At 49.2% G+C, this 24887-nt stretch overlaps 2 protein-coding genes across 35 annotated transcripts in view; one reads left to right on the forward strand and one right to left on the reverse strand.

Moving 5' to 3' along the window:
* The first annotated feature begins 17 nt into the window (after window positions 1-17).
* On the forward strand, window positions 18-24536 carry CC2D1B (coiled-coil and C2 domain containing 1B). 28 transcript variants are annotated; one of them, XR_014052224.1, is made up of 26 exons: window positions 18-130; window positions 1847-1933; window positions 3118-3262; window positions 4309-4412; window positions 4780-4938; window positions 5381-5506; window positions 5710-5869; window positions 6051-6232; window positions 6399-6474; window positions 6572-6682; window positions 6758-6888; window positions 7099-7171; window positions 7371-7507; window positions 7922-8039; window positions 8121-8293; window positions 8682-8807; window positions 9359-9417; window positions 9504-9620; window positions 9964-10037; window positions 10176-10234; window positions 10432-10483; window positions 10938-11037; window positions 11202-11292; window positions 12407-12536; window positions 18180-18306; window positions 19407-20183. XR_014052224.1 is itself a non-coding variant. In XM_081485385.1 (25 exons), the coding sequence occupies exons 2-24, from the start codon at window positions 1868-1870 to the stop codon at window positions 12533-12535; spliced, it is 2568 nt and encodes an 855-aa protein (XP_081341511.1). In that variant the 5' UTR covers window positions 18-130; window positions 1847-1867; the 3' UTR covers window position 12536; window positions 23537-24536. The 28 variants fall into 28 exon arrangements, 26 of the variants coding, with proteins under 26 accessions (XP_081341511.1, XP_081341516.1, XP_081341498.1 ...); XR_014052225.1 differs by lacking the exon at window positions 19407-20183 and adding an exon at window positions 18744-18980; XM_081485385.1 differs by lacking the exons at window positions 18180-18306; window positions 19407-20183 and adding an exon at window positions 23537-24536.
* ZFYVE9 (zinc finger FYVE-type containing 9) overlaps window positions 18978-24887 on the reverse strand; it is a 168263-nt gene continuing 162353 nt past the window's right edge. For all 7 annotated transcript variants that reach the window (XM_081485364.1, XM_081485362.1, XM_081485360.1 and 4 more), the window contains 3 exons: window positions 23619-23724; window positions 21040-21216; window positions 18978-19550 (listed from right to left, as the gene is read on the reverse strand). In XM_081485364.1, the coding sequence (XP_081341490.1) occupies window positions 19389-19550; window positions 21040-21216; window positions 23619-23724 (445 nt within the window). In that variant the 3' untranslated portion in view covers window positions 18978-19388. The remainder of the gene's footprint in view (window positions 19551-21039; window positions 21217-23618; window positions 23725-24887) is intronic.

Here is a 24887-nt window from a genome sequence, read left to right on the forward strand (position 1 = left end):
GTGTTAGAGCGCGAGGCGTCTCCCGCCGGGGCGCTTCCTGTCACGGCTGCCTCGGCGGCCCGGGGGCCGCGGGAGGCCTGGGCGGTACCGGGCGGGAGAAGGCCCGGGTCGGTTTCGGATCTGCCGCGAGGTATGCCGCGAACCCGCCCTCTGGCGAGGGAAGAGAAGGGGACGGCGGGGGAGATGGAAGCGGCCGGGCAGGGCTGGGCAGGGCGGCGCGTCCTGCCGCGGGAGTGGGGTCCCCGGCTTCGCCTCCCCTGCGCGCTCCCTGCCCTCCTCTCTCCAGAGCCTGCGTCTGGGTCCAGCACCGCTGCCCCCAGCCGGGTGCCCCCAGAGCCGCACACTTGGCGGGTCTCGCCGACCCACTCACTCCGTGCCCCCTGCTCAGTTGACCACCCGCTGTACACCCAAGTCACTGAAATCTGACGCCTTGGAGTCATTCGGAGCGCCTCCTCCTGTGCGCGCACAGCCAGCTAATCTCCGAGTCCTGCTGGTTGTACCCCTCTAACTCTGGAGTCGGTCCACTTCTCTCCCTCCCCAACACCATCCCCACGGTCCCTCAGCCTTTCCCCTTTTCGCCGGGACCGATTCACGATGCTCGGTGTCGAGACCGCTTCCAGCCTGCCTTCTCCCTCCTTCCGTCCGTCCTTCCTTTCTGCAGCCAGGGGGCATGTTTCTGAATCGCCGACCTCATCCCCTCACGTCCTTTGCCTTCAGAACCGTGCCCAAACTACTTTGGGCTTCAGTTTTTCTTATTTGCCCCTTGCTAACATTTTCAGCTTCGCTTGTCTCACTGTATGCCGCACTAATCCCAGCTTAGTTTCCCTGTGCAAGTCAAGCTGTTGTCACTTCAGAACCATTATCAGGTTGTTCCCTGTGTTTGGAATCCTATTCCCCTTCCTCCCCCTCAACATGTTCGTGACTCAGCACAGGCATCACCTTCTCCAAGAAGCCTTTTCTCTCTGCTGGATAAGGGTCTGCCCTGGGCAGCCGTGGCGCCTGGTGCATCCCTGTTTGGGTTTTGTCCAGTGGTGAGGGGCTCTCCACCTCGTGAATGTTCTTTGAGAGCTGAGGGCATGTAACATCCACTCCTGCCCTCCGGGTGCCTAGCACAAGGTCTGACACATAGTAGGTCCAGTGAATGGTTGTGAGGTCTCCGAGAGAATCAGATTACCGAGTCAGATTTCTCTAGAGCAGAACTGTCCAGTAGAACTTGCTGCAGTGATGAAGATGTTCATTATTTGTGTTGGCCCATGGTAGCCACTAACTGAGGGACAGAACTTTAACTTGATTAAATTTAAACGTCAGTAGCCACATAGACGGAGAAGACAATGGCACCCCACTCCAGTATTCTTGCCTGGAGAATCCCAGGGACGGCGGAGCCTGGTGGGCTGCCGTCTATGGGGTCGCACAGAGTCGGACACGACTGAAGTGACTTAGCAGCAGCAGCAGCCACATAGAGCTACCATGCTTAACAGCAGTGTTAGAGCCTTTCTGAATCCTGCCAAGCCTTACACCCTCCCTGTACCTGGAGTTAACTTCCCTGATCTGCCTTCTTAGGCCACTCACCACTCAACCTCTTGTGTTTAATCCAGATTAAATCAGTTCAGTGACTTGTTATTGTGTCCACTCTCCCCTCTTAACAGTATTAATAGGTGATCCCCTGCCTCCCATCTTCTGTGTTGCTTGCTTCAGTACTCTACTTCCAGCTTAGGTTATTTCAGCCTTGGATGTTAAGCATATTAAGCCTTACCTTCTTTCTCTGAGTTGGGAGTTTACTAACCACACCTGTTTGGGGTGGGGCTTGTAAGCGGCTACAGTCTGAGTTTCTTCCACTCCCCACAAGACAGGTATCCAGGCTGCCAAGATGCCAGGGCCAAGACCTCGGAAGGGCCCTCAGGCCAGTGGCCAGGGTGTGGCAGCTGCCAAGCAGGTATGGATATAGCCTCCTTCACCTTCACTTCTGAGTCAATCTGAGGGTAAGGGTCTCTGACAACTTGGGCAAACTGGGTCACCTGTGTGGTTTCCTTGTTAAGTCTAGCAACTTTGAGCCATGCTTCCTGGAGCTGGCAGAACCCATGGAGACCCTCTGGACCAGCCCCTGGCACACACACGTGGAAGCTAAGGCCTGAACTCTCTTGTGTTTCAACCCAAGCTTCCTCCTGCAATGGCCACCTCCATGTGAATGATCCAGAGTTCAGGAACCACCAAAATTTAGGGTGTTCTAATTGGATCTGCCTGCTCACTTTCTCCCTTTATTTCTTTTGGGCCCAAACTGGAGACTTCTTAGCCCATTTTACTGTCTTAAAAGAGGCAGGTAAGGGAGGTGGTAGGATAAAGGGCATAGACTCAAGTCACAAGACCTCATTTATTTATTTTTAAAATTTTTTGGCTGCACCTTGTGGCATATGAGATCTTATTATAATTTCCTGACCAGGGATCACACCTACTCCCCTTGAAGTAGAAGCACAGAGTCTTAATCATTGAACCGCTAGGGAAGTCCCCTAAGACCTTATTTTAAATTCTAGCCCTGCCACACAGGGCTGTCTCAGTTTCATCTGAACATGGAGATAAAAATAGGACCCACTTTAGGTAGTATAGTCAAACTCATAAAGACAGAGAGTAGAGTAGTGGTTACCCCAGGGGTGGGAGGAGGGAAAATGGGGGAGTTGTTTAATGGGTGTAGAGTTTCAGTTTTGCAAGATGGTGATAATAGTTATGCCACAGTGTGAATGTATTTAATGCCACTGAACTCTACACTTAAAAATGGTTAAGATGGTAATTTTCATGTTATATGCGTTTTACCACAATTTAAAAGGAAATATGATCTACCTCAGGATTTTGAAAATTAACTAAGATAGTCACGTAGGCTGTCAGGTACCCTGCCTGGCAGCTGGTGCTGTTATTGTTAGTAATAGTAATGGCAGTGTGATCTTACTGGGTTCTTTGTAGTCACCAGGGAGATAAGTGTCCCAAGGAGTAATGTTTCAGGCCTTAGTTTCCCTTTCTGCACATTAGGCCCCACAGGGAGCTGCTTAGCTCCTGGGGATTGATTCTGGGGCTGGGCTCCACCCTCTCCTCATTGTATGGTTGTTAAGAAACCTTCTCTGCTCTCAGCTCGGGCTCTTTGTGGAGTTCAGCCCTGAGGACATGCTGCTGGGGGTGGAAGAGACTGAAGATGATGGGGACCTGGAGGCTGAGTTGCTCGCTCTCACTGGGGAAGCAGGGACCACAGCTAGGAAACCAGCACCCAAGGGGCAGGGTGAGTTTGCCACACTTGGTGCTGGGACCAGGTGGGCTCAGGCAGGTGGTTGGACGGGCCTTTCCTCACAACTGCTGGGAGCCGGCCAGATCACCTGGTCCTTCTGGTATTCGTGTCCCTTCTGCAGCAATCCCACAGGGAGCCCATCTTGCTCTGCTCACTTACCTGTGTGTTGTGTGGGGGGAGCTCACTCCTTCCTGAGTTGCACCCTCTCCCTTTGGACAGTCTGAGTCTCTGGGCCTCGTATAGGCTAGGGACTCAGCACAGACTGAATCGGTCACACAATGAGTGCACAGAAATTGTATCAAATGAACGAATAAGTGGTATCTTCCTCCCCAGCCTGAAGAGGACAGACCTGAAGCCTGGTGGGGGAGGTCAGAGGGAACCAGGAACCTTCAGAGAAAACCATCTCCCATTCCACATGTCCCTGAGCTGAGGACAAGGAGAGGACCCTGAAGGGACTGACTGGTCTGGGAGAACCATGGCCATCAGTTCTCTCTCAGTGCAAACCTGCTTTGGGTTTGATGAGCCTGGGTTTGAATCTTGGGTCTGCTGTTTACCAAGATTGCAATGTTAGGAAAATTAATAAAGTTCTCAGTTTACTCATATGTAAAATGGGGATAATATTACCTTTGGGGCGGGGGGAATGGTACCTGTGCTGCGCAGCTTATCTGATCTTAGTTCCCTGGCTGGGTCCTCAGACGTGAAAGTGCAGAGTTCTAACCACTGAACTGCCAGGAAATTCCTAGTATTACCTATTCTGTGAGTCATTAGGAAGCTTCTGTTAAAAATCTTTCTATATGAAAGGTGTGGTTGAGGGAACGGATGGCTATGTCTGTGAATAACTGCCACAGTAAAAGGGCTGAGAAGGCAGTAGCCTGATGCCTGTTGGAGGGCCTGGGAAAGTTTCCCTGCAGAGGTGGGACTCTGGCTGTGGAAAGAAGCTACCTGGGTGTATCTGCCAGTGCAGTGGATTGAAGACCATCCTCTACTCCTCAGGAACCTTTTCTGTGTTGCTCTGACCCTCTGTGACCCTCTTCCCCCAGCCCCGCTGCCTATGGCCCACATTGAGAAGTTGGCGGCGGACTGCATGCAGGATGTGGAAGAAGAGGAAGAGGAGGAAGGACTGGAGGAGGATGCAGACTTGCTGGTGCGTCTGCCGGGCTGGTGTCGGGGGCTCTGTGGTCAAGCTGTGGAGGAGGCCTGGGTTTGTCCCTCTGTGCTGATGTTGAGCACGTGCCTTGCCTTTCCTGGGCCCTTGTCCTGACTATACGGTGTGAGACGTCTCCTGACATCTGAGCTCTGTACTTGGGGGATTCTCAGATCCAGAGGCTTCACTGTTTTGGGGGCTGTCCCTGATCAGATTGGAAGGGTGTAGGAGTGTTCTAGTAAAGGGGACTTTCAGGCACAGTGAGTGATGCTGGGAAATACGGCTGGAGGAGAGTGTCCTTTATTCTCAGGTCATGTCGTGGGTATGATCATGAGGTTCCCAACTCTTGGGACCTGTGTCTCCCTAGACGGAGCTGCAGGAGGTCCTGGGTACAGATGAGGAGGCTGGGGCCCTGGATGGTGATGAGACAGCCAGCCTGGGCAGCCCCGAGGAAGAGAAGGAACAGGAAAACACTGAACCTCCGGTGCAGGCAGTTCTCCTGACAGCTCCAGTCCCATCAGCTCAGGTAGGTTTTGGAGGTCTCCAGTGTGCCTTGGCCGTTGCCTTTGTGCCTGCATGCCCGTGTAGAACACACATGCAGCATGGCTTATCTAGGAACGCTGCAGTCATAACCCTTTCCACGGCCCTCCTCCAGCAGCTGCCCCAAGCCGAGACTGAGCACGAGAAACTCCTTGGTGGCTGCCCGGCCTCAAAGGCCTCTCTGTTCTCCCATACCGCCCCCCACAGCCAGTTCCCGGCCTCCACAGATTGTCAGGGCCTCTGTGTTTGCCTCTGACATGGCCTCTAGCCTCTCCATTGAGTCTTTGTCTCCCACCTTGAAGCTTTTAGGCCCTCCTTCTCCTTGAATCCAGGAGCTTCGTGTTCTGGGGCAGCTTCCTTGCAAGAAGGGAGTGGCAGGGGCCTAGCTGGCCCTGGAGTGGCCAGGCCCTGAACTGAAGTATCCACAGGCTGGAGGGCCCCAGGGGCTGCAGGCCCTGCTGGAGGATCGGATCCGCAACTATCGGGAGGCTGTGGCCAGTGCTAAGGAGGCAGGCGAAGCGGCGAAAGCCAGGCGCTGTGAGCGAGGCCTGAAGGTGCGTTGGGCTTGGCTGGGCACCAGGGCTGGGAGGAGTGAGGCTGAGGGCAGTGAAGGCAGAGGGTGAAGCACCAGAGGAGCTTGGTCCAGCGGAGGGGAAGCCTCCCCACCAGAATGTGGAGGTGAAGGACCCCTGGCCTGTCTTCGGGCAGGCTGCAGTCCGTGGTGGCTGGCTAGGTTTTTGGTTCTTCTCTCTCTCAGACACTGGAGTCCCAGCTGGCTGCTGTAAGGAAAGGCAGGAAGATCAGTGAGGATGAGATCCCACCTCCAGTGGCCTTAGGCAGGAGGCCCCTGGCCCCCCCGGAAACAACCGACAGGATCCCTGAAGCAGAACCCCCAGCTGCCCCCTCCGTGGAGCCAGGTATCTGGAGACAGTCAGATCCCATCCTAGTTCCCAAGATCAGGGCCGGTGGCCTGCCTCCCCGTCCTGCCATTGTCCGTGGCCATCAGTCACAACTTCCCTAAGACGTTCTCGGGCTACCCAGACCTGGAGGCACTGGAAACCTTCTTTGACCTTGATAGTTTCTCTTGTTTCTCCATAGACAACCCCTCCCAGCCTGAGACAAGCCTCTTGGACAGCCCTGGTATTTCTGCCCCACCCGACTCAGACCCAGACCCAGGGGCCCTGCTTTTGGCCCGACAGAGAGAGTACAAAGTGGCTGCCCTGAATGCCAAGCGGGCTGGAGACCTAGACCGTGCCCGAGAGTTCATGAGGATTGGGAAGGTATGGCATCGGGTTCAGAGGCCCTCTGTCCAGCCCCTCATTTCACAGATGTGAGCAGTGACCTGGCCAAGTTCAACTGGGCTTCAGTGAGACTGGTCTGTGGGGGCTTTTCAGCCCAGATCCTTGGGGTTCCCTGGCTTATGTTCCCACCTTGTTCCTACTGCAGAGATTTGGTGCTGTCCTAGAGGCCCTGGAGAAGGGGCAGCCTGTGGACCTGAGTGCCATGCCCCCGGCACCAGAGGGTCAGTATTGGGGTGGGAGGGGGAGCCTGCTCAGGCTAGGGCTGGGGCTGGCCAAGCACCCCCACCCATACCTACACCTCTGCTCTGGATTCCCCAGACCTGAAGCCCCTTCCACAGGCCTCCCAAGCCCCCACAGCGCCCTCAGATACGCCCCCGGCAGTGGAACGAATGCACCCAGTGATGGCCCCTGACATCCCAGCAGCCCCAGGTAGGACTGGGGACACTGTGGAGTGGGGACCTGGGGGGCAGGCAGGGCTGATGCTCTCTCTTTTCTCTTTTCAAGTGGCCCCTGCTGAGCCACAGACAGTGCTGGATGCCCTGCAGCAGAGACTGAACAAGTACCGCGAGGCAGGCACCCAAGCTCGGGGAAGTGGGGATGAGCGCAAGGCCCGGATGCACGAGCGCATTGCCAAGGTGGGCTACAGCCTCCCTGCTTGACCAGCTGCTGTCCACCTGCTCCCTGGTCTTTGAGTCTTCATCTTGTGTGTGTGTCTCTGGAGCTCTTGCTGTCTCAGGGGCTCCTTCCTCCTGGGGCTGCTGTCTTCATCTTCCTCTTCCTACCTCTGCTTGAGTGAAGCCTGCGACCGCTGCCCACCATAGGTCCCTCCCTCCCTTCTCTTGCAGCAATATCAAGATGCCATTCGAGCCCACCGGGCAGGACGGAAAGTTGACTTTGCCGAGTTGCCTGTTCCTCCAGGTGAGTGGGGTTTAGCCTGGGGGCTCATGAGGTCTCTGAGCAGGATGGAGGGGAGGGAGAAATGATTTCTCACACATCAGCCTCCACCCTGGGGAAACCACCCATCCCAGCCATGCCCAGGAAGACCCCAACAGGACCACAGCAACCTGATGCATCCTCAAGGTCCCCTGAACCCTCTCCCAGTGTCTCTCTCCTGCAGGATTCCCCCCTATACCTGGCCTGGAGCCCACCGTGGCTACTGAGGAGGATATGATGGCAGCTACTTTAGCAACTGCCCAGAAACTGGCCGCCTCAGAGGATACAGCCCCAGTAGAGGAAGAGGAGGATGAGGACAAGGTTTGGCTGAGGGCCCAAGACTCCAGGGACTGGTGGGGGGAGTAGCCGATGGGGGGTAAACCCAGACATTGGTGTCCATACTAACAAGCCCAGCAAGGTAGATATTTTGCTTTTATTTTATAGAGAAAAAAACTTGGGCTAGGGCACCCAGGAATTAACAGAGCTGGATTCAGACCAAGGTCTTTCTGACTTCAGAGCCCAGTTCAATCCTCTTTACTCTCTCACGCTGGGAGGTTAGCACAGAGAACTTGTGAGACTTCTGGTTCTGAGATTCTCTAGGGTCCATGAGGGAAAGTCATTCATCTCAGGTCACGCAGTGAGTAGTACAGTGTTATGAAAAGAGCCCGAGTCAGGGAACTGCCGTGGCCAGGGTGGGGACCAGAACCCCTGTGATAGCCTCCTGGGCACCTGCAGGATGAGCCCCCAGCCCAGGCCCCAGTGGCCAAGAAGCCAGCACAGCCTCTCGTCCCTTCATCGCGGCCCCTGCCTGAGCCCAAGGCCTCGAGTTCTAAGGAGTCACTGAGTCCATCTGGTGAGTTGGGGAGAAGAGGGATGAGGAGGGAAGGCTGTAGTGAGAGGTGGCATGGCTCTAACCTGTGTCCCCTCCCTCCAGCACGAGAGCAGCTGGCCCTGCTGGAGGCACGGAAACTGCAGTACCAGCGGGCAGCCCTGAAGGCCAAGCGTGGCCGGGACCTGGAGCAGGCCAAAGCCCATCTGCGGGTGGCCAAATCCCTCGAGGCTCAGATCACCCAGGTGCGAGCTGGCCGCCCTGTGGACCTCTCCAAGGTGAGTGTCACCTGGTTAAGCAGCAGGACTTCTCGGACAGAGAGGTGGGTGGCAACCTTGATGAGCAGGATGTGAACAAGGTTGCTTGGAGGAGGTGGGACTTGAATAGGATGTGGTGACAGCTGAGAACTCTTTTGCTTATGTGTCTCCCTGTCCCATGACCCCAGGAGAGCCCCGAGGGCCTGCCTGTGGTGAGAGGTGAACAGGCCTGGCAAGGCCAGTGGAAAACAGAGCATTGGACTGGGATAGGATGGCAGGCAATGAGTTCCCATCACTTGAGGTTACTGGAAGCTGGAGAAACATTTAGTTTAGATTTCTGGTCTGTTTGGCTCAGTAGAGGAATAATTTGACACTTGAGGGCCCCTGAGGGGCCTTGTGACCTGGACAGGTACCTTCACCCTTAACGGATGAGGAGGGTGACTTCATCCTGATCCACCATGAGGACCTGCGACTCTCTCAGAAGGCTGAGGAGGTGTATGCCCAGCTACAAAAAATGCTTCTGGAGCAACATGAGGTCAGTCCTCCCCTTCCAGTGCCTATAGCCTCGCCTTGGCGAAAGGCAACATAGGGTTCAGATTCTAGCTCTTCAGCCTACTGGCTGTGAGATCTTGGGTAAGGAATTTCTCTTCTCTAAACCACATTTTCCTTATCTATAAAATAGGATGATTAATACCCCTCTTGGAGGGCTATGAAGTTCAAACAACAGTGGAGGGGGAATTACTTTGAAGATGGGTGAAAGAAGTGTTTGAGGAGACAGATATATATATATTAAGATACACATATGTATATTTCAGTGTATCTATCTGAATGGCTGCCTGCAAGTTTGGTTGCTAAAGTGATGAAGAAGAAGGAATTTGCTAAGGGAATTTGGGGGAATGGCTATCCCCAGGGGAGGAAACAACAAAAACTTAGTGCAATGGGACTTCAGAACAGTGACCTTGGGTTATTGGAGGAGGAGAGGAGTAAGGCTACAGAAGGTTGGAGCTTTCAGAAGTCAGGCCTTGAAGGCCAACTTAGTTGAGTCCTGTTCTGGACCACGGAGTCACTCTGAACCCCCATTTTCAGAAGTGTCTGCTGTTCTCCAAGCAGTTCATGCACCAGGGCAATGTGGCTGAGACCACCCGGTAAGTGCAGGGCTGGAGCTAGAGCTTGTGGGGTAGGGAGCAGGAAATGAGCACTGCCACGCTGAGTGCACACCTGTTCCTGTCAGGTTTGAGAAGCTTGCTCAAGACCGCAAGAAGCAGCTTGAGATCCTGCAGCTGGCCCAGGCCCAAGGCCTTGACCCTCCCAGCCACCACTTTGAGCTGAAGACATTCCAGACTGTGAGGTGCCAAAGCCTAAGGGAGACCGTGGCTCCATGCAGGACTCGGCAAGAGGCTGGGAGCCAGGGGTGGAGACTTAGGCCCCTTGAGTGAGGCTGCTCAGGCTTGGCCCTAACATAGGTCCTGGGGCTGGAGAGGGGCAGGATGTGGTGCCTGCTTGTGAGGAGGGGCTTGGAGCTGTGTGGTCACTGGGGCAGGAGCCCTGTACAGGGTCGCTCCAGCTCTGCTGCTCAGACTCAGACAAGTTTTGCCTCTTGGCCGCCACCCAGCTGGATAGGCAAGCCTTGGAAGAGGGAACCTTTTCCTCCTACTCTCCTTCACTTTGCTTTCCTTGCTTCTTGGCTCTAGGATCTTTTCAGAACTCAACAGCACAGAAATGCATCTGATTGTTGTCCGGGGAATGAACCTCCCAGCCCCTCCAGGTAGCCCTGGGGCCACCCCTATTCTCTTGTCCAGACACGCCAGCCCTGGCCAGTAGGAGGCACTGGCTCTCCCTCTGTGTCAAATGCTGGGGCTCCTGGTTACTCCTTGTGACCCTGACTCCTCCTTCTCCTTCCTAGGGGTGACCCCTGACGACTTGGATGCTTTTGTGCGGTTTGAGTTCCACTACCCTAATTCGGTGAGGTTCCAATAGCAGTGGGGTCCTGTGAACTCCCATCTTCCCTTCCAAGGCCCTGTGTGCTCTTTTTCTCCCCATCCCTTGTTCTCATTCCCTGTAGGGGTCCCTTCCCTCAGCACTGATGTAGACCAGAGCTCCTGGGCCTGTATTGCTGTTTTTTTCAAGCTGTCCTGACTTCTCTCTTCTCACTGCTTTAGGACCAGGCTCAAAAAAACAAAACAGCTGTGGTGAAAAACACAAACTCTCCAGGTGAGGACCTACATGAGGGCTGCTAGCTCCTCCCCCTCCCCCTCTGATACATGTGTGCAGCACTTGTGTTTCCAGAGTACTTTCAGATCTATTCTCTTGCTCGGTCTACTTACCTTGGGAGATAAAGGCAGGTATTACTGCTACTTCTCTGATGTAGTTGGGGAAGCTGAAGCTCAGAGAGGTAAAGGGATTTGCCTAGGGCCTTAAAGCAAGGAGGTGGTGGAAATGGGACTTGAGTCCAGGAATCCTGACTCCACATTCCAGGCCATTCCCATTTTGGTATGATCTGCGTCTAACAGGAACTGTCCAGGACTTGGATGCTCTACCTCCCTCTGGTGGCAGTGACGCTGAATTGCAGGCAGAAAGACAGAGTGAAGGCAAGCCCTGGGCCAGTTTCCACTTGGTCAGGAGATCCCTGCAAGCCAAGTCCTTTCTTCTTGTCCCCTTCTTGCAGAATTTGATCAACTCTTCAAACTAAATATCAACCGAAACCACCGGGGCTTCAAGAGAGTGATTCAAAGCAAAGGAATCAAGTTTGAAATCTTCCACAAAGGGTGAGGGCCCATCGGTCACACTGCCAAGGTGGGCTGGGAGGAAGGATTGGCTTCTGTTGCTGCCGCCGCCCCTGCTACTATTCAGTTCTCTTGTGCTGGTTTTACCGAGCTCATTTCTGCTGTCCTTGCCCAGTCCAGTCCTCTGCTGACTCTTGCTTTTCCAGATCCTTCTTCAGAAGTGACAAGCTGGTTGGCACAGCCCACCTGAAACTGGAGCGGCTGGAGAATGAGTGTGAGATCAGAGAGATTGTGGAGGTAAGTGGGCAAACTGGAGGACTTGGCAAGAAAAGGGCCGACATTCACTGAATATCAGTCCCTGTTGTGGGCTTTATGGTGCCTGTTAATTTAAAAATATCCGTAAGTGTGCTGGAGAGTATGTGCTATTCCCATTTCACAAATGATGAAATACAGAGGGTCTGAGAAAATTTCATTGTGTCAGAAAGGAAGTAGCTATACTCTTTCCACAACACTCTGAGCTATTCATGTTCCCTTGAGGGGCCTGATCATGGCTGTCAGTGTGGCACACGCAATTCCTAGGTGTCTGGGAGCAGGTTTTGGTTGAGGCAGTTGTGGCAACATGATGAAGTAGAACAAACTCTGGACATAAAGTTGATAAGGTATTTCCAAGGAGGGACCTACCAGAACACAGCTAGTCTGCTTAGGAATCAGCCCCAGACAACTCCTTAAACTGCTCCAAACTCACTGAATTTCACAGGGATGTGCCCCTGACAACAGCAACTAAGATCCACAGAGAAGGATCTCTGGCAGAGCTGGTCCCAGACCTTGGCTGGTGCCTTCACAGGCTGAGACTTTTCCTGCTACATCGCCTCTGCCTGTTTGGGAGAGTTGTTCTTAAGTGGGGCCTGCTTTGTATCGGCCCCGGTGAGGTTGGTCAGACTTTAGAGCCTGCAGCACTGCTTTGTACTCCAGCTGCCTCTTCTGCACAGGAGGAAGCAGCACGGTGGGTGAAAAGGCAGGCATGTCCTGACCTTGTTGCACAGTGAACCGTGTGACTGTATCCCTTATGCCATCTGTGAACCCAGGGTTTGGGCTCAGTGGTTTTCAGGCTGTGCCTTGAAGCCAGGGCATTTCTTCTAGGAGTTGCCATGGGGACTGTGGGGACTGAGTAAGCACAGCCCTAGATTTCTCACCTCCACTTCAGAGCACTGGTGCTTATTTGGATTGATGTATTTTCTGAGACCTACCTAAAACCACCAACCCCGAACAGCAGGAGGTTGGGGTTGTCCTGAAATGGAGACTCTGTGTTGACACGCAGGACACTTGAGCTCCTCTCTCATCTTGTGAGCACAGGGAGCTGCTTGCTCTCCACCCCTCTTAGTTACCATCTCCCTCTCCGTGGTCCTCACAGGTCCTGGACGGAAGGAAGCCCACTGGGGGCAAGCTGGAGGTGAAGGTGAGGCTGCGGGAGCCTCTGAGTGGCCAAGACGTGCAGATGGTCACCGAGAACTGGCTGGTCCTGGAACCCAGGGGCCTGTGAGGTGGGCAGCTCTCTGGACCCTTAGAACCTCTGCCTGGGCCCCATGGGAACCCTTCCAGTACACAGCTCATATCTAAGGAGAAAACTGAGCAATTTCTCATCTGTGAGGAAGACCAAGAGGCAAAACTGTTGGGTTGGGCTCAGGCTGGTTCACGATCTTCAGTAGAACTGGGGAAGAAAGTTAACCCTCCCAGGTCTGTTGTCAGGAAACCCTTCCTAAAATCTACTTGCACACTCACTGCAGTTTAGACTTCCTGTGCTTTGTGCCCTTGTGCAACAGAGGGTCAACGGTGGAGTGGAGTCAGGCCAGCGACTCTTCAACTTTTTTCCCTGGGCTTTGCTGGCTACAGAAGTCTTTGTACATAAAGGAGATGCTGCTACACAAGCTCCAAAGACCTGTTAAAGCACGTGCATTATTGACCACGGCTTGGTCTTTCCTGTTGCCGGCCTCTCCCCAGGCCTCCACCAAAGCAGGCTGGATTCCAGGATTTCCCCCTCCCTCTCTGTCCGAGCAGGGCAAGGACAGCCTCATTGCTCTGCCATGGAGCCTTGTAACCAGCCCCTTAACCCCTGTGAATCAACTGTTTGCAACTTGCCCCAGCCCCCAGTTGCACCATTATATAGATGTGCCTTTAAAAGATAAAAGTGTAAGGGATGGGAAAGCGCGAGTGTGATCTGCATCCGCCCCCATAGGGTGGGGCAGGGTTCTGTGACTCCAGTTGGTCAGTAGCCGCCTGTCCCACACAACTCAGTTGACCCCAGCCCTGCCTGTGCCTTGTCTTCTGACAGCTGCTGCTGTAGCCTCCCTGCTTCCCAACACTCTCAGTGGAATTATGTTCAGGACTGTGTGATGGGAAGTGAGAGCAAGGTTGTCTTGAGTTAGGTCCGTGTAACCCGAGACTGAAAAACTGTTAACTGAGGAAGAAAGAAAAAAAATATCATATACATATATATATATATATATGTAAAATGTAACTGATTTTATTTAAGAAACTAGGTCTAATTCATTGTAGGGGATTTACGTTCTCACAAAGTAACCATCAAAGTCTTAAACAAAAGCCCTGCTCCTCCCTGTCACTGTCCCACCCCCGGCCCTACCCTTCACTTTAAAAGAGTGGCAGTATCATTTGTTAATTGACAGAAACTGCAGCTATGGCTTCCTCTTCAGAGACAGGACAGGAGAAGCCTTGTCTCTTCATCTAATCACCTAGGGAAATCCCTGAATTTCTTCCCAAGAAATTCTTTGGATTTGTTTTTGGGAACAGATGGAGAGCATGGAGGGATTTATATCAATATTTGCAGTAGGTTTAATGTTCAAAACTGCAGTAGTCTACATCTCTTAGAAATAAACTTGAACATCCCATCTCCCCCCCCGCCCCCCTTTGAAACATTAAGTTCAACAAAGCATTCCTGAAGATAGTATTTTAAGGCTCTACATGAAGCAGATACATTCAACTTACTGATGATTGTAGTCCTACAAACACACAAGTTTGGGATTGAGCTTTTGTATGTGCGTCTTTTTCTGGGATGCAGCTGGACCACATTTCCCTGCCCTTAAGAGCAGAGCTTATAGTGTAACAACAGGGACAACAGATAACTTCTGAGAGCTAAAAAGCTAGTCTAGCTAGAAGGCTAATCTTAACTTACTAAAAATTCCATAGATGTGTGAGACTTAACACTTAAATGCAGTCGTATCTGTGTGTCATACAAGCAGCCATCTAGAATGAAAAGGAGGGCTGTTAGCCCTCATACGGTGGCCTAGAGCAGAGAGGGAAGCCAAAGAGGGTTTGTGACTCAACCTAGTCTCCCCCTCAGGGTCTGCAAGTGCTACAAGAAGGCTTGAAGTTTCCGACCAGTACTAGGAATGTCTAAACTCAGTCCTCTGCTAGAAATTGAATAGTGAGTTTTTTTCCTGTGGTTCAACGATTTCTCATCATAACCTATTCAATTTCATTCTGCTTCACTGCCCTTTGCGTTTTAGAAGCCAGAACCTCCAGGCCGAGAGAGGCAAGGCAAAGCCGCCCACTGGACTTAGAGACTGAGGTTCTTAAAAGGCCTTTGTTGTAGCCCAGGCATGCAGGGGTCACTGGCATGGGAGGAGCCTGCCCAGCCTCATCTTGTGCTAAGATTTATCCAAATACAGCGATTCAGCAGTGCAGATTAGTGACTTGTGGGTAGTTGGGAACCAGCCACAACCCAAATCATTTTTTTAAATTTTAAAATTTCTTTTCAATTGTATAGGACATACTTCTGAACACAATACGGAAGGAATTTATCTTAGAATCAGGACGTCTTGCTCACAATTAAAGGGCAAACTAGTTTGCATTTTATTACTTTCCTTTCTCACGGTTCTATTCTGAAACCTACATTGTTGCTTCCCAGTTTTTGAGTGCTTGTTTTCCAAATATTTTTGGGCAGTTTTTAAACACTCTTTTACCCCTTAAGTTAAGGCAGCTGCTTTGAACATGAAACTGTGGGGCTGAGACTGGCAGAAGGCAGCGCCAGGAAGCTTGCACCTGCTTCGGTTCCATCACAGATGGATTCTTCCCTTCTCTTAGCTTCAGCTTCCCAAACTCTAAAATGGACATTCTCATTCCTCTTATGCTCCTGTTCCCTCCTGGCTACATTATAGTCCTCCAAACCCCATTACCGTAATTATTAAAATTATTTCAGCATTATTACTGAAACCAAGAACTATCACAGACTTTTTCTAGAAACAGTGTTCAGCAGATTTCTTATTGTCTGAAGTGCATTAAATGTATAAATTATTCCCCAAATGACTAGTTACAATAGAAGTAAATTTAGTTGGAAATTCTGGGCTCACCAGCATTCAGGAACCAGTGTAGGTGATGAGGGAAGACACTAGATGGGAACTTACACAGGGCAAAGTTCAGTTTATCTACAGCCCTGGAGACCAGTCAATCATAAAGGAAGTGAACTTTGAATATTCACTGGAAGGACTGATGCTGAAGCTGAAGCTCCAATACTTTGGCCACCTGATGTGAAGAGCCAACTCACTGGAAAAGACCCCAATGCTGGGAAAGATTGAGGGCAGGAGGAGAAGGTGGTGACAGAGGAAGAGATAGTTAAACAGCATCACTGACTCAATGGACATGAATTTGAGCAAATTCCAGGAGATACTGGAAGACAGGAGAGTTTGGCATGCTGCAGTTCATGGTGTTGCAGGGTCAGACGTGACTGAGTGACTGATCGACAAGATCCAGTAGGTGCTCAGATATGTGTTGATTTTAAAAAACTGGAGAAACTACATTGCCTAGCATTTGGTGAGAATTTGGTTATTTTTTAAAAATGTAGTATTACCAAGATGGCAATTCTGTTCCTCTTTATAGGATCTCTATATCTCAATCTGAGTTTACTTTATAGAAGAATCTGCCTTATTTAGAAACATGATGTTTCCAGTTCTATACAGCATACAGTATATAAAAACAAAAGTGAAGCAAGGGAAAACAATAAACTAGCCTTGGCTATCTTATGTCCAATTCCACAAGATGGTTTCATTAAATATAAAGGACATTTTATGCAATTGAGAATGGACCCAACTCTGCAAGGCCAGAGTCTGTTCTTAGAATATAAAGGTTGGCACTAATCTGGAAGAAACGTGTACAACTGCAAGGTCTGTTTAGCTAAGGAGGAAAGATAACTTCTACAGGACAGAACCGAGAGAGCCAGCTCCTGCAGAAGCTCCAGTTTAGACTAAGCTGGATGCTGGACCCCAAGTTCCTACTACCCCTGTTAACAAGTGTATCCTGTGCCTGTCAGGCTTAGGGGGTGACAGTCCAGGGCTTGGTCCTCACAAGCTGGTGTTCAGTGGGCACCCGTTCTTCCTTTGGAAGCTCCCAGTCTATGGGAAAGGTTAAAATCCCAGCCCTCTGCAGCCACCATCAGCGAAGCCTGTGAAGAGGCAGAGGTAGAATGTGGGTTTTCCCCTCCGCCCCAACAGAAGAGGGATAAACCTTGGGCTTCCCCAGTGGCTCAGCAGTAAAGAACGCAATGCAGGTTCAATCCTTGGATCAGGAAGATCCCCTGGAGGAGGGCATGGCCCTCCTCCAGTATTCTTGCCTGGAGAATCCCATGGATAGAGGAGTCTGGCGGGCTATAGTCCATGGGGTAACGAGAGTCGGACAGAACTGAGTGACTAAACAAAAACAACAGACACCTTTGAGGCTCAGAAAACAGCTACTAACTTAAAGGGAGCTCCACAGCTTGTAACTGCCAAGTACTAGGCCTAGCTCCAGCCACTGGGGAGCAGGCTCTCACTGTCTAAGGCCTGCACTACCTTCTAGGGGATTTTTGGAGCTGTGCTTTCACTGCAGAGGGACCAGCCTCCTGCTTGGCCTGGGGTTTTAGAAGATGCCAGTGGCAAGGAAGTGAGCTGCCCTAGACCAGTGTTTTTCAAACTGGGGGTTATGAAATCTATTTGGTCTGACTAAAATAAATTTTTAATTAAGGAGAAAATGATCAGAACGCATCACATATGTCATAGGTAAAACCAAATCTTGGCTTCTAATACCACTTCCACTAAAAAAACACCCAGCTGATTCCAAGGCTGGGACAGGGTAAGCACAAGACGGCGCTGGGGCATCTTGTTAGGCCAGAAAAGGAAGTGTTAAGAAACAGGAGCATGTCACAAGGATGTGGGAGCTCACCTAAATAATGAATTAGAACCATTCAAAGAGTAATCCCAAGTCCATAATGAAAGTTAATTAAATGAATAAATAAAGAAGGGCTTTGGGAACTTTCTTGGCAGTCCGGGGGTTAAGACTCCATACTTCCAATGCAGGAGATGTGATTTTAATCCCTGGTCGGTGAACTAAGATCCCACATGCTGTGCACTGCAGCACTCCCCAGCCCACACCCGCCTCCTCCACCACACACGCACACACAAATAAGATAGGGGTGTGAAAGTGAAGTGAGAGTTGCTCAGTCATGTCCGACTCTTTGCAACCACGTGGACTGTATAGGCTATGGAATTCTCCAGGCCAGACTACTGGAGTAGGTAGCTTTTTCCTTCTCCAGGGGATCTTCCCAACCCAGGGATCAAACCCAGGTCTCCCGCATTGCAGGAGGATTCTTTATCAGCATTAAACTTTTATACATATATAAAGAAGGGTGTTTGCTTATAGGTAAATCAAGCGCAACTGATACATAGGAAGTGCTGGAACTGAAAAATCTTGTAGCCATCATAGTAAAAGATCAGTTCAGGCAAAACACATCAGAATGCTAAATCTGAGGGGACATTTCAATGAGTAAGATCGCTTATCTTACCAGAGTAAGATACTCTGATCACAGAGTATCTCTACACAAACCAGTTATTTGTTCCAAGAGGGGAAATATCCAGTGGAGAAACCAGACAACACCTTGACCAGGTAAAAATTTATCATCAGTGAAGGGCAGAAGGACATCTAAGTGACCCGTGATGTGATGTCCCAAGAAGGACACAACATCACTTGGGTAGGACTCTGGCCAAGAATGCATAATTCATCTAATTCTGAGGAAATACCAACCAAATTAAAAATGGGGCATTTCCTGTTAAATGAGTTGGAGGACCCTACATTCACCAAAAATATCAATGACATAAAAAATAAAGGTGAGTCATGACAGAAACTTACCATGTCTGATCTAGGCTGGAAGCTTCACTGGATGGGAAGGACGCTGTGAAGGATGTTACTGGACAGATGCTGGGTTAAAGTGTCAAACTGAAGTGGAGCCTGTCTTGTGGTGATGTGAGAGGATAACCTTATTTGTAGGAAGTAAGCATTAACGTACTTAGGGGTGAAGGGCTTTGATGTATGCAATGTGCTTCTCAAGTGCCTCAGTTTTTTATGGAGAGAGAAAAGGGGAGAAAGGAACACTGATAAACAAGTTATCTGTAAATAATAGGTGAGTCTGGGTAAAGCATACATAGGTTTTTTTTTTTTTTAACTTGCCACTTTCCTGGAAGTTTAAATTATTTCTCAATAAAATATTTAAAAAAAATACCTCCAATGTAGAGAGCTCCCTGGTGGCCCAGTGGTTAGGAAGGACCTGGCACTTGCACTGCCAGGGCCACAGGAAACTAAGACCCCGTAAGCCCTGTGGTGAGGCCAAAGATAAACACAATGCTTCTGGTGTATATTGTAACTAGAAACGTCTTGGGTATAATCTGTCAGCTTTCACAGAAAGGTCCAGTTCAGTGTCTGTCATTCAGTCTGGCAGGTCTTGAGAGAACCTGAACTCGGCTCTACTATTCAAGTGACCTCATTTATACTGAGTCTCCCTTCTTTGGATAGGAGAGAATCCTTAGGGTCTTTGATTCACTTCATGAATAATCTAGGGGAAAAAAACCCTAAATGTGACTTCTTGAAGTTGCTGTAATGTATCTGGGACAAGATCAGTGTGAAACTGTCCTTTTTACATCAATTCTGTATAAAGAGTTCAAGACTGATGCTTCATTTTTTTATTTCCCCTCTGCCCTCCCACCCACCCTTGGTGATGGCTGTACCCATTTGAGCATTTCTGAGCACAAGACCAAAAGTAAGTCTTAAAACAGAGGAGCAGAATTCTTGTCTAAACAGTAACAGAAGGGGATTAGCTGCAAGGATAGCATAACTGTTGTGCAGTAACAGAAGCTGCCCAGATCTTCTTGGTGGACAATGCATAGAAGACTTAGAATTATGGAACATCTGTCCCTCCACCACCCCTTCCCACCCCTGTCCCCCAAACCCCCACTCCCACCCCACCCCCCATTAATAGTGTTAACAAAAGCTTAATTTTCCAGTTCTAAAGTGCAAATGATTTGGGTATGACTGCTGTTGCAACAGGTCTGAACAGAAAACAATGAAGTCCTCTCTGTCTACGCGATGTTTTCCAGAATATAAAAGATGAGTTCCATGACGATGGGGCCCTCACTGAGCTGGCAGGCCCCTCCATGGATCACCGGCACCAGAGCGCTGTCCAGATCGTTCATGTACTGCGAGGGAAGGGGCTGGCCATTGCTCCCTGCTTGATAGCCAACCTACACCGTGGAAAGAAGGGGATGACAGGTTACTGGACAGAGAAGATCTCTCCAGAGGGCTGAGGGCCAAGGAGGCTGAGCAGGAAAGGAGGTGTCCTTTTTGGTCAGGGGCTAGTTACTGGTAGTAAACACAAACTTCTTCTCTTAGAACTGTCACTTATCATCCTATCATATATTCATCCTGCCCCTAACACCTGGTAGCTGTGAGACGTTGGGCAAGACAATTAACCTGTTACGGTCTCAGTTTCCCAGGAAGGGAGGTTGGGGCACAGAGAGGTATGGAATGTCAGCAGTAGTACATAAACCTTTGGTTGTGTGGAAGTTAAAATGAGAAATATACTGGATAAACTCCCTAACACAGCAGGAACTGAACACCTGTCCTTCCATCCATTTCTCCACATACCATTTTTTAAACACCTACAAACACAAGAATTCAAGCATGAATGTAAACAGGGCCCCTGCCCTGAAAAGCCCCACATATTTAATAGAAAAAATGCTAGGTCTTATTGTTTTATGTGAAGTAATTCTCTCTCCAGCCAGATTATCAGTACCATTTGGGAAAGGACTGTAATACTTACTTTGTATTACCCTGACATGCCTAGTAAAGCATTGGGCAAGACCATAAGTAGAAAATAACTATCTGTTGATTGATGACTAGTCAAGAAATGGAGCTAAACATATGACCTTTCACATTTTCCCTGATAATGACACAACTGCATCAAAGCAGGAGCACTGGGACATGTCACAGGGATCTAAAATCTGAAAGAGCGACTTCCCTGGCTGTCCAGTGGTTACGAATCTGCACTCCAAATGCAGAGAACCCCAGGTCGATCCCTGGTCAGGGAACTAAGATGCCACATGCCGCCCCAAAATAATAAATAAAAATAAAATCCAAAGGAACTGTAGAGAGATTAGAGTGCTAGGCCACATGAAAGAGACCTGGGACAAGGAAGTGAGGGCAGGCTGCACTCAGACTGGATTGGGACCACACAGAGCACACCAAAAGGTTAATAAGTAAGACGAGGAGGAAAGCCCGGCCACAGGAGATCCGCGCTGACAGGAAAACTAATGGGGAGATGGTTCAAGTCATATCCACGAACTAGCATGGCAATGTTGGCAGTAAGAAAAACACAAGAAGTGGAACTGCAGAGACCAGTCAGCAGAAGCCTGCTGTAGTTGGACTAAGAAAACAACAGGAGACAGGACAGCCTGGGACCTGCTCTCTAAAGAAGGCAGGGTGGCCCCTATGTCATTCACACAGGGGCAGCAGGTCCTCAAACTTCTTAACCCACACTAAAAGCTCCCTGCAAGACATTGAGGTGAGGAAGCCAGAGTTCACATGGTTGAGAGACTGACCAAGCAGCACATTCAGCTGTATTACCAACAGAGGGCCCAAGGTGCAGAGACTTCTACTCTCTGGGTTGCAGGAAGAAAACTCACGTGTCAGAAAACAGACACTGCCCAAGGCTTCAAAGGCTGAGGTTCTTACCTGATCTGAGTCAAGTGTCACACGAAGTCCCAGTTTTGTCATTCCATCTTCCTTCAGAAGCTTCAGGTGGGGACAAAGAGCAAGACAAAAAGCCTTGGCAACATGCTCCGTTAGTCGGCTGTGATCTGCAGGATCACTCAGGCAATTGTGCTGGTCATCATTTTCTAGGAAAAACACCTGTTCCCCAAACAAAAGAGACTTTTAAGTTTGTGTCCAGGAGATGTGGGAAGAAATGAGTGCACCAGCTCATGGGTATGAGTACCCTGACTCCCTGAGATGTGCAGGAAGAATAGACAAACAGGACACCAAGAAAAGCAGGGCACTGACATCTCGCATCTAAGAAACAGCCTCTGCCTCTCACAGTCTCTGCATCCACAGGATGGTAGCTACCACTTAACTGATCTTCCTAAAAGCCACGGCCATGGTCGTAATGGTACATTTCTGTTTGGAACCAGGAAAGGCTTACATCTTACACTGTGTACTTCTAAAAGGACTCCCTAGTATGTGGACAACTTTCTAAAGGAAATGATCTTAGAATCTAAGAGAACAGTCCTTACAGATCACATCACCCAACACCTGCATATTACTGCTCACTCAGAAGGGAGGGGACTCACTCAGGGCCTAGGTGAGAATCTGCGTCTTTTGCCTCTCACCACAGACAGACTCTTCCTACCACATGGCTCTGCCACTGCTGAGGCCAAAGCTGTGTCACTGTCTGTGAACTGAGCACAGCACTGGGTGCAGGCGGACACACAGCAGATCTGGAACGGAGACCTGAGTCCTATCACACAGAGGAGGGTCATGAGCAAGTCCTCTGGCTTCTTAATGCCGATTTGCCTCTAAAATGGGAAGCACCTACCTTCTCTGGTTATAGTATAAATGATATAAAAGCAAAACATAGGCTGATTCATGTTGATGTTTGGCAAAAACAACACAATTCTGTAAAGCAATTATCCTTCAAATAAAAAATACATCTAAATTTTTTTAAAAAGCAAAACACAAAAGATACAGACATGTAAATATATAATGCTTCTCTATACCAACACTTGGCTTATGGCTCAAGCAGCAGCTTATATTAAGAATCTGCAAAGGGGTAGCTCTGAACCTGGTGCCCGATGCATTAGTGAAAATGGCAGTGTGAAGTGATAGCTGGAACTCTCAAGTGGGAGTCAGGAGACCTCTGGTCCCTGCTCTGCCAGCAACCAGCATTAGACAAGTCACAGAGTCACCTGGCCTCTCTGCGACTGTTTTCTCATTATGTAATTTCTCATTGCTCATCTCCCTATCTCAGGGGATTAGTGGGGAGCAAAAAAGAGGGAACAGAGGTCAAACTACTCTGTAAGCAATAAAGACATTCACATGTTTCAGACCCTCGACTACTTAAGATATGTCACACAGATGATTATTACAAAGCAGGCAGATAAAACCACTCGGCTGCATATAAAATTACCAAGTCTGGTATGAAAGATGTCACTTGGAACAACAGCTCAAGAACTTCTAGCCTCTGTGTTGTCAGGAACCAGCTAGTAAACTTGGGTTACTAGGCACTTATCCTCCTTTAGCTCAGTTACCTTTTGTGTAAAATGGAAAAGGTAGAAGTCACAGAACTTCTTAAATTTAAAAAAATTAAGACTTTTAAAGCTTCCAGAAATCCTAGAGATCTTATAATTTAATACTTGATTTTTATAAACAGGTATAAATGAGTTTCAAAAGAAATCAAGAGATCCAGGACCTACCTGTTTATTCTCAAAAAATAAACTTTCTGATTTGTGTGATGTGCTTCCCAGGTGGCGCGAGTGGTAAAGAACCTGTCTAACAATGCAGGAGACATAGGAGACACAGGCTTGATTCCTGGGTTGGGAAGATACCCTGGAGGAGGGCATGGCAACCCACTCCAGTATTCTTGGAGAATATCACATGAGATTCTGGAGAATCTCACGAACAGAAGGGCCTGGTGGGCTACAGTCCAGAGGGTTGCAAAGAATCAGACACAACTGAAGCGAATTAGCACGCACGCACGCACATACACATATACAGGGTCCCTGCCTGGCTCCTCTCATCCCCGGGTAAGCCTCTCATACAGCTCTAAGAAACAATATAGTAGAAAACAGGTTAGGAGTCGGCCACATCTGGGTTTGAATCAGGACTTTACCAGTGCTTATTTGCCATGTAATCCTGGACAAGTTAGTTTCTGAGCTTTAGTTTTCTTATTTGTGAGATAAGTCTATTTTTAAAAGACAGTGTGTTATCTAAGTTATAACTGAGTGCAACATAACCAGCCTAGCTTTCTGAAGAATCCAGCAAAGACAGTATGTACCCTTCAGAGATGCACTCTTCTTGAGGTCCAATGTGAACAAATCTCTAAAAGCTAGTTCATGGGGCGGAGATGTCCGATTGCTGCAGGCCACACTTGGTGCATTTCCTCCCAGTGAGCTAAGACAGACCAGAGGGAACTGGATAAAGAAGGTAATAGAGATTTTTTTCCCTTATCCTCCAGAATCAGTCCAGAATGTCTCTTGGCCAAGTAAAAAGCTGTCTTCAAAGAGGGGGTCAAGGATGCCAAGTTTCCATTTCCTTACCTCGGTCCATCTGATGACCTTTCCATTCGCTTTATACTCTGATCCATGGAATATCTTCACACTTGTTATAGACTCCATGGACTTCCCATCTATGGGACTTAGGACACTGAAACAGAAACAAAGGAAAGAGATGGAAGCAGCTCTTAGAACTACCTCTCTCTTATCATACACTGGGTGCCTTGCTGAAAACACCTGTGCAAAACATCACAAAAGAAGAAGCCACTGCCCCAAAATGAACATGAACAGAGCTCTCAGGGAGGGGCCTGTGCACTGAAATAATTCCGAGGACACACATACGAAAAAGGAGTCCTGATGGCAGAAGCTGGTTATTTCACGTAAAGAAACTGTTTACAAGTCTGCTCTCTTCCTCTCGTGTTCCTCCCTTCAGCCCCGCACCCAACCCTGCTCTCCCCTGCTCCACCACCACACCCATCACATCATACTCTCCATATGTTTGTATATCTGCCTCACAGACTTCCGAAGGGGAAGGTACATGATATATTCATTTCCATGTGCTATACTCACAGTCTGACACACAACGTAGGAGTTTAGTGTTTACAGACTAAAGGAATTATTTGACCAAGTATGTTAATTATGACAGCGCTGGTATGAACTGAGGAACGTGCATCTGTATTATCTATCGAAACAAGTTCCCTTCAGTGCTGCATAGCACTCCTAGGTTCCTGAATTGAAAGGCCACATTTTATGGTCGTGTCCTCTCCAAAATATAGCAAGTATACATATGTGGATGTACATACTCATTCTGATGAGGAGTCAAAGTAATTGTTGTGAACTTTTCCTAACAACTTTCAAACCTGTTGATATTTTTGAATCTCTATGTATAAAAGATCAAATTTAACCTAAAGTTGACTATCAGGGACATGCTACATTTGACTGAATTAAAAGTATTAAACACTGTTAAGTTTAATTTCTAACTCATCAGACAGTATAAAAACTACAGCAGCCTTAGTTGATAAGAACTCTCTTGAGAAAGGTTATTGAGAAAGATCAATGCAAAGAAATAGAGGAAAACAATAGAATGGGAAAGACTAGAGATCTCTTCAAGAAAATTAGAGATACCAAGGGGACATTTCATGCAAAGATGGGCTCAATAAAGGACAGAAATGGTAGGGACCTAACAGAAGCAGAAGATATTAAGAAGAGGTGGCAAAAACACACAGAAGAACTGTACAAAAAAGATCTTCATGACCCAGATAATCACGATGGTGTGATCACTCACCTAGAACCAGACATCCTGGAATGTGAAGT

Source organism: Giraffa tippelskirchi, chromosome 5 (genome assembly GCF_054371585.1).
Source record: "Giraffa tippelskirchi isolate mGirTip1 chromosome 5, T2T-mGirTip1v1.2.pri, whole genome shotgun sequence".
In the NCBI taxonomy this organism is placed as follows: Eukaryota; Metazoa; Chordata; class Mammalia; order Artiodactyla; family Giraffidae; genus Giraffa; species Giraffa tippelskirchi.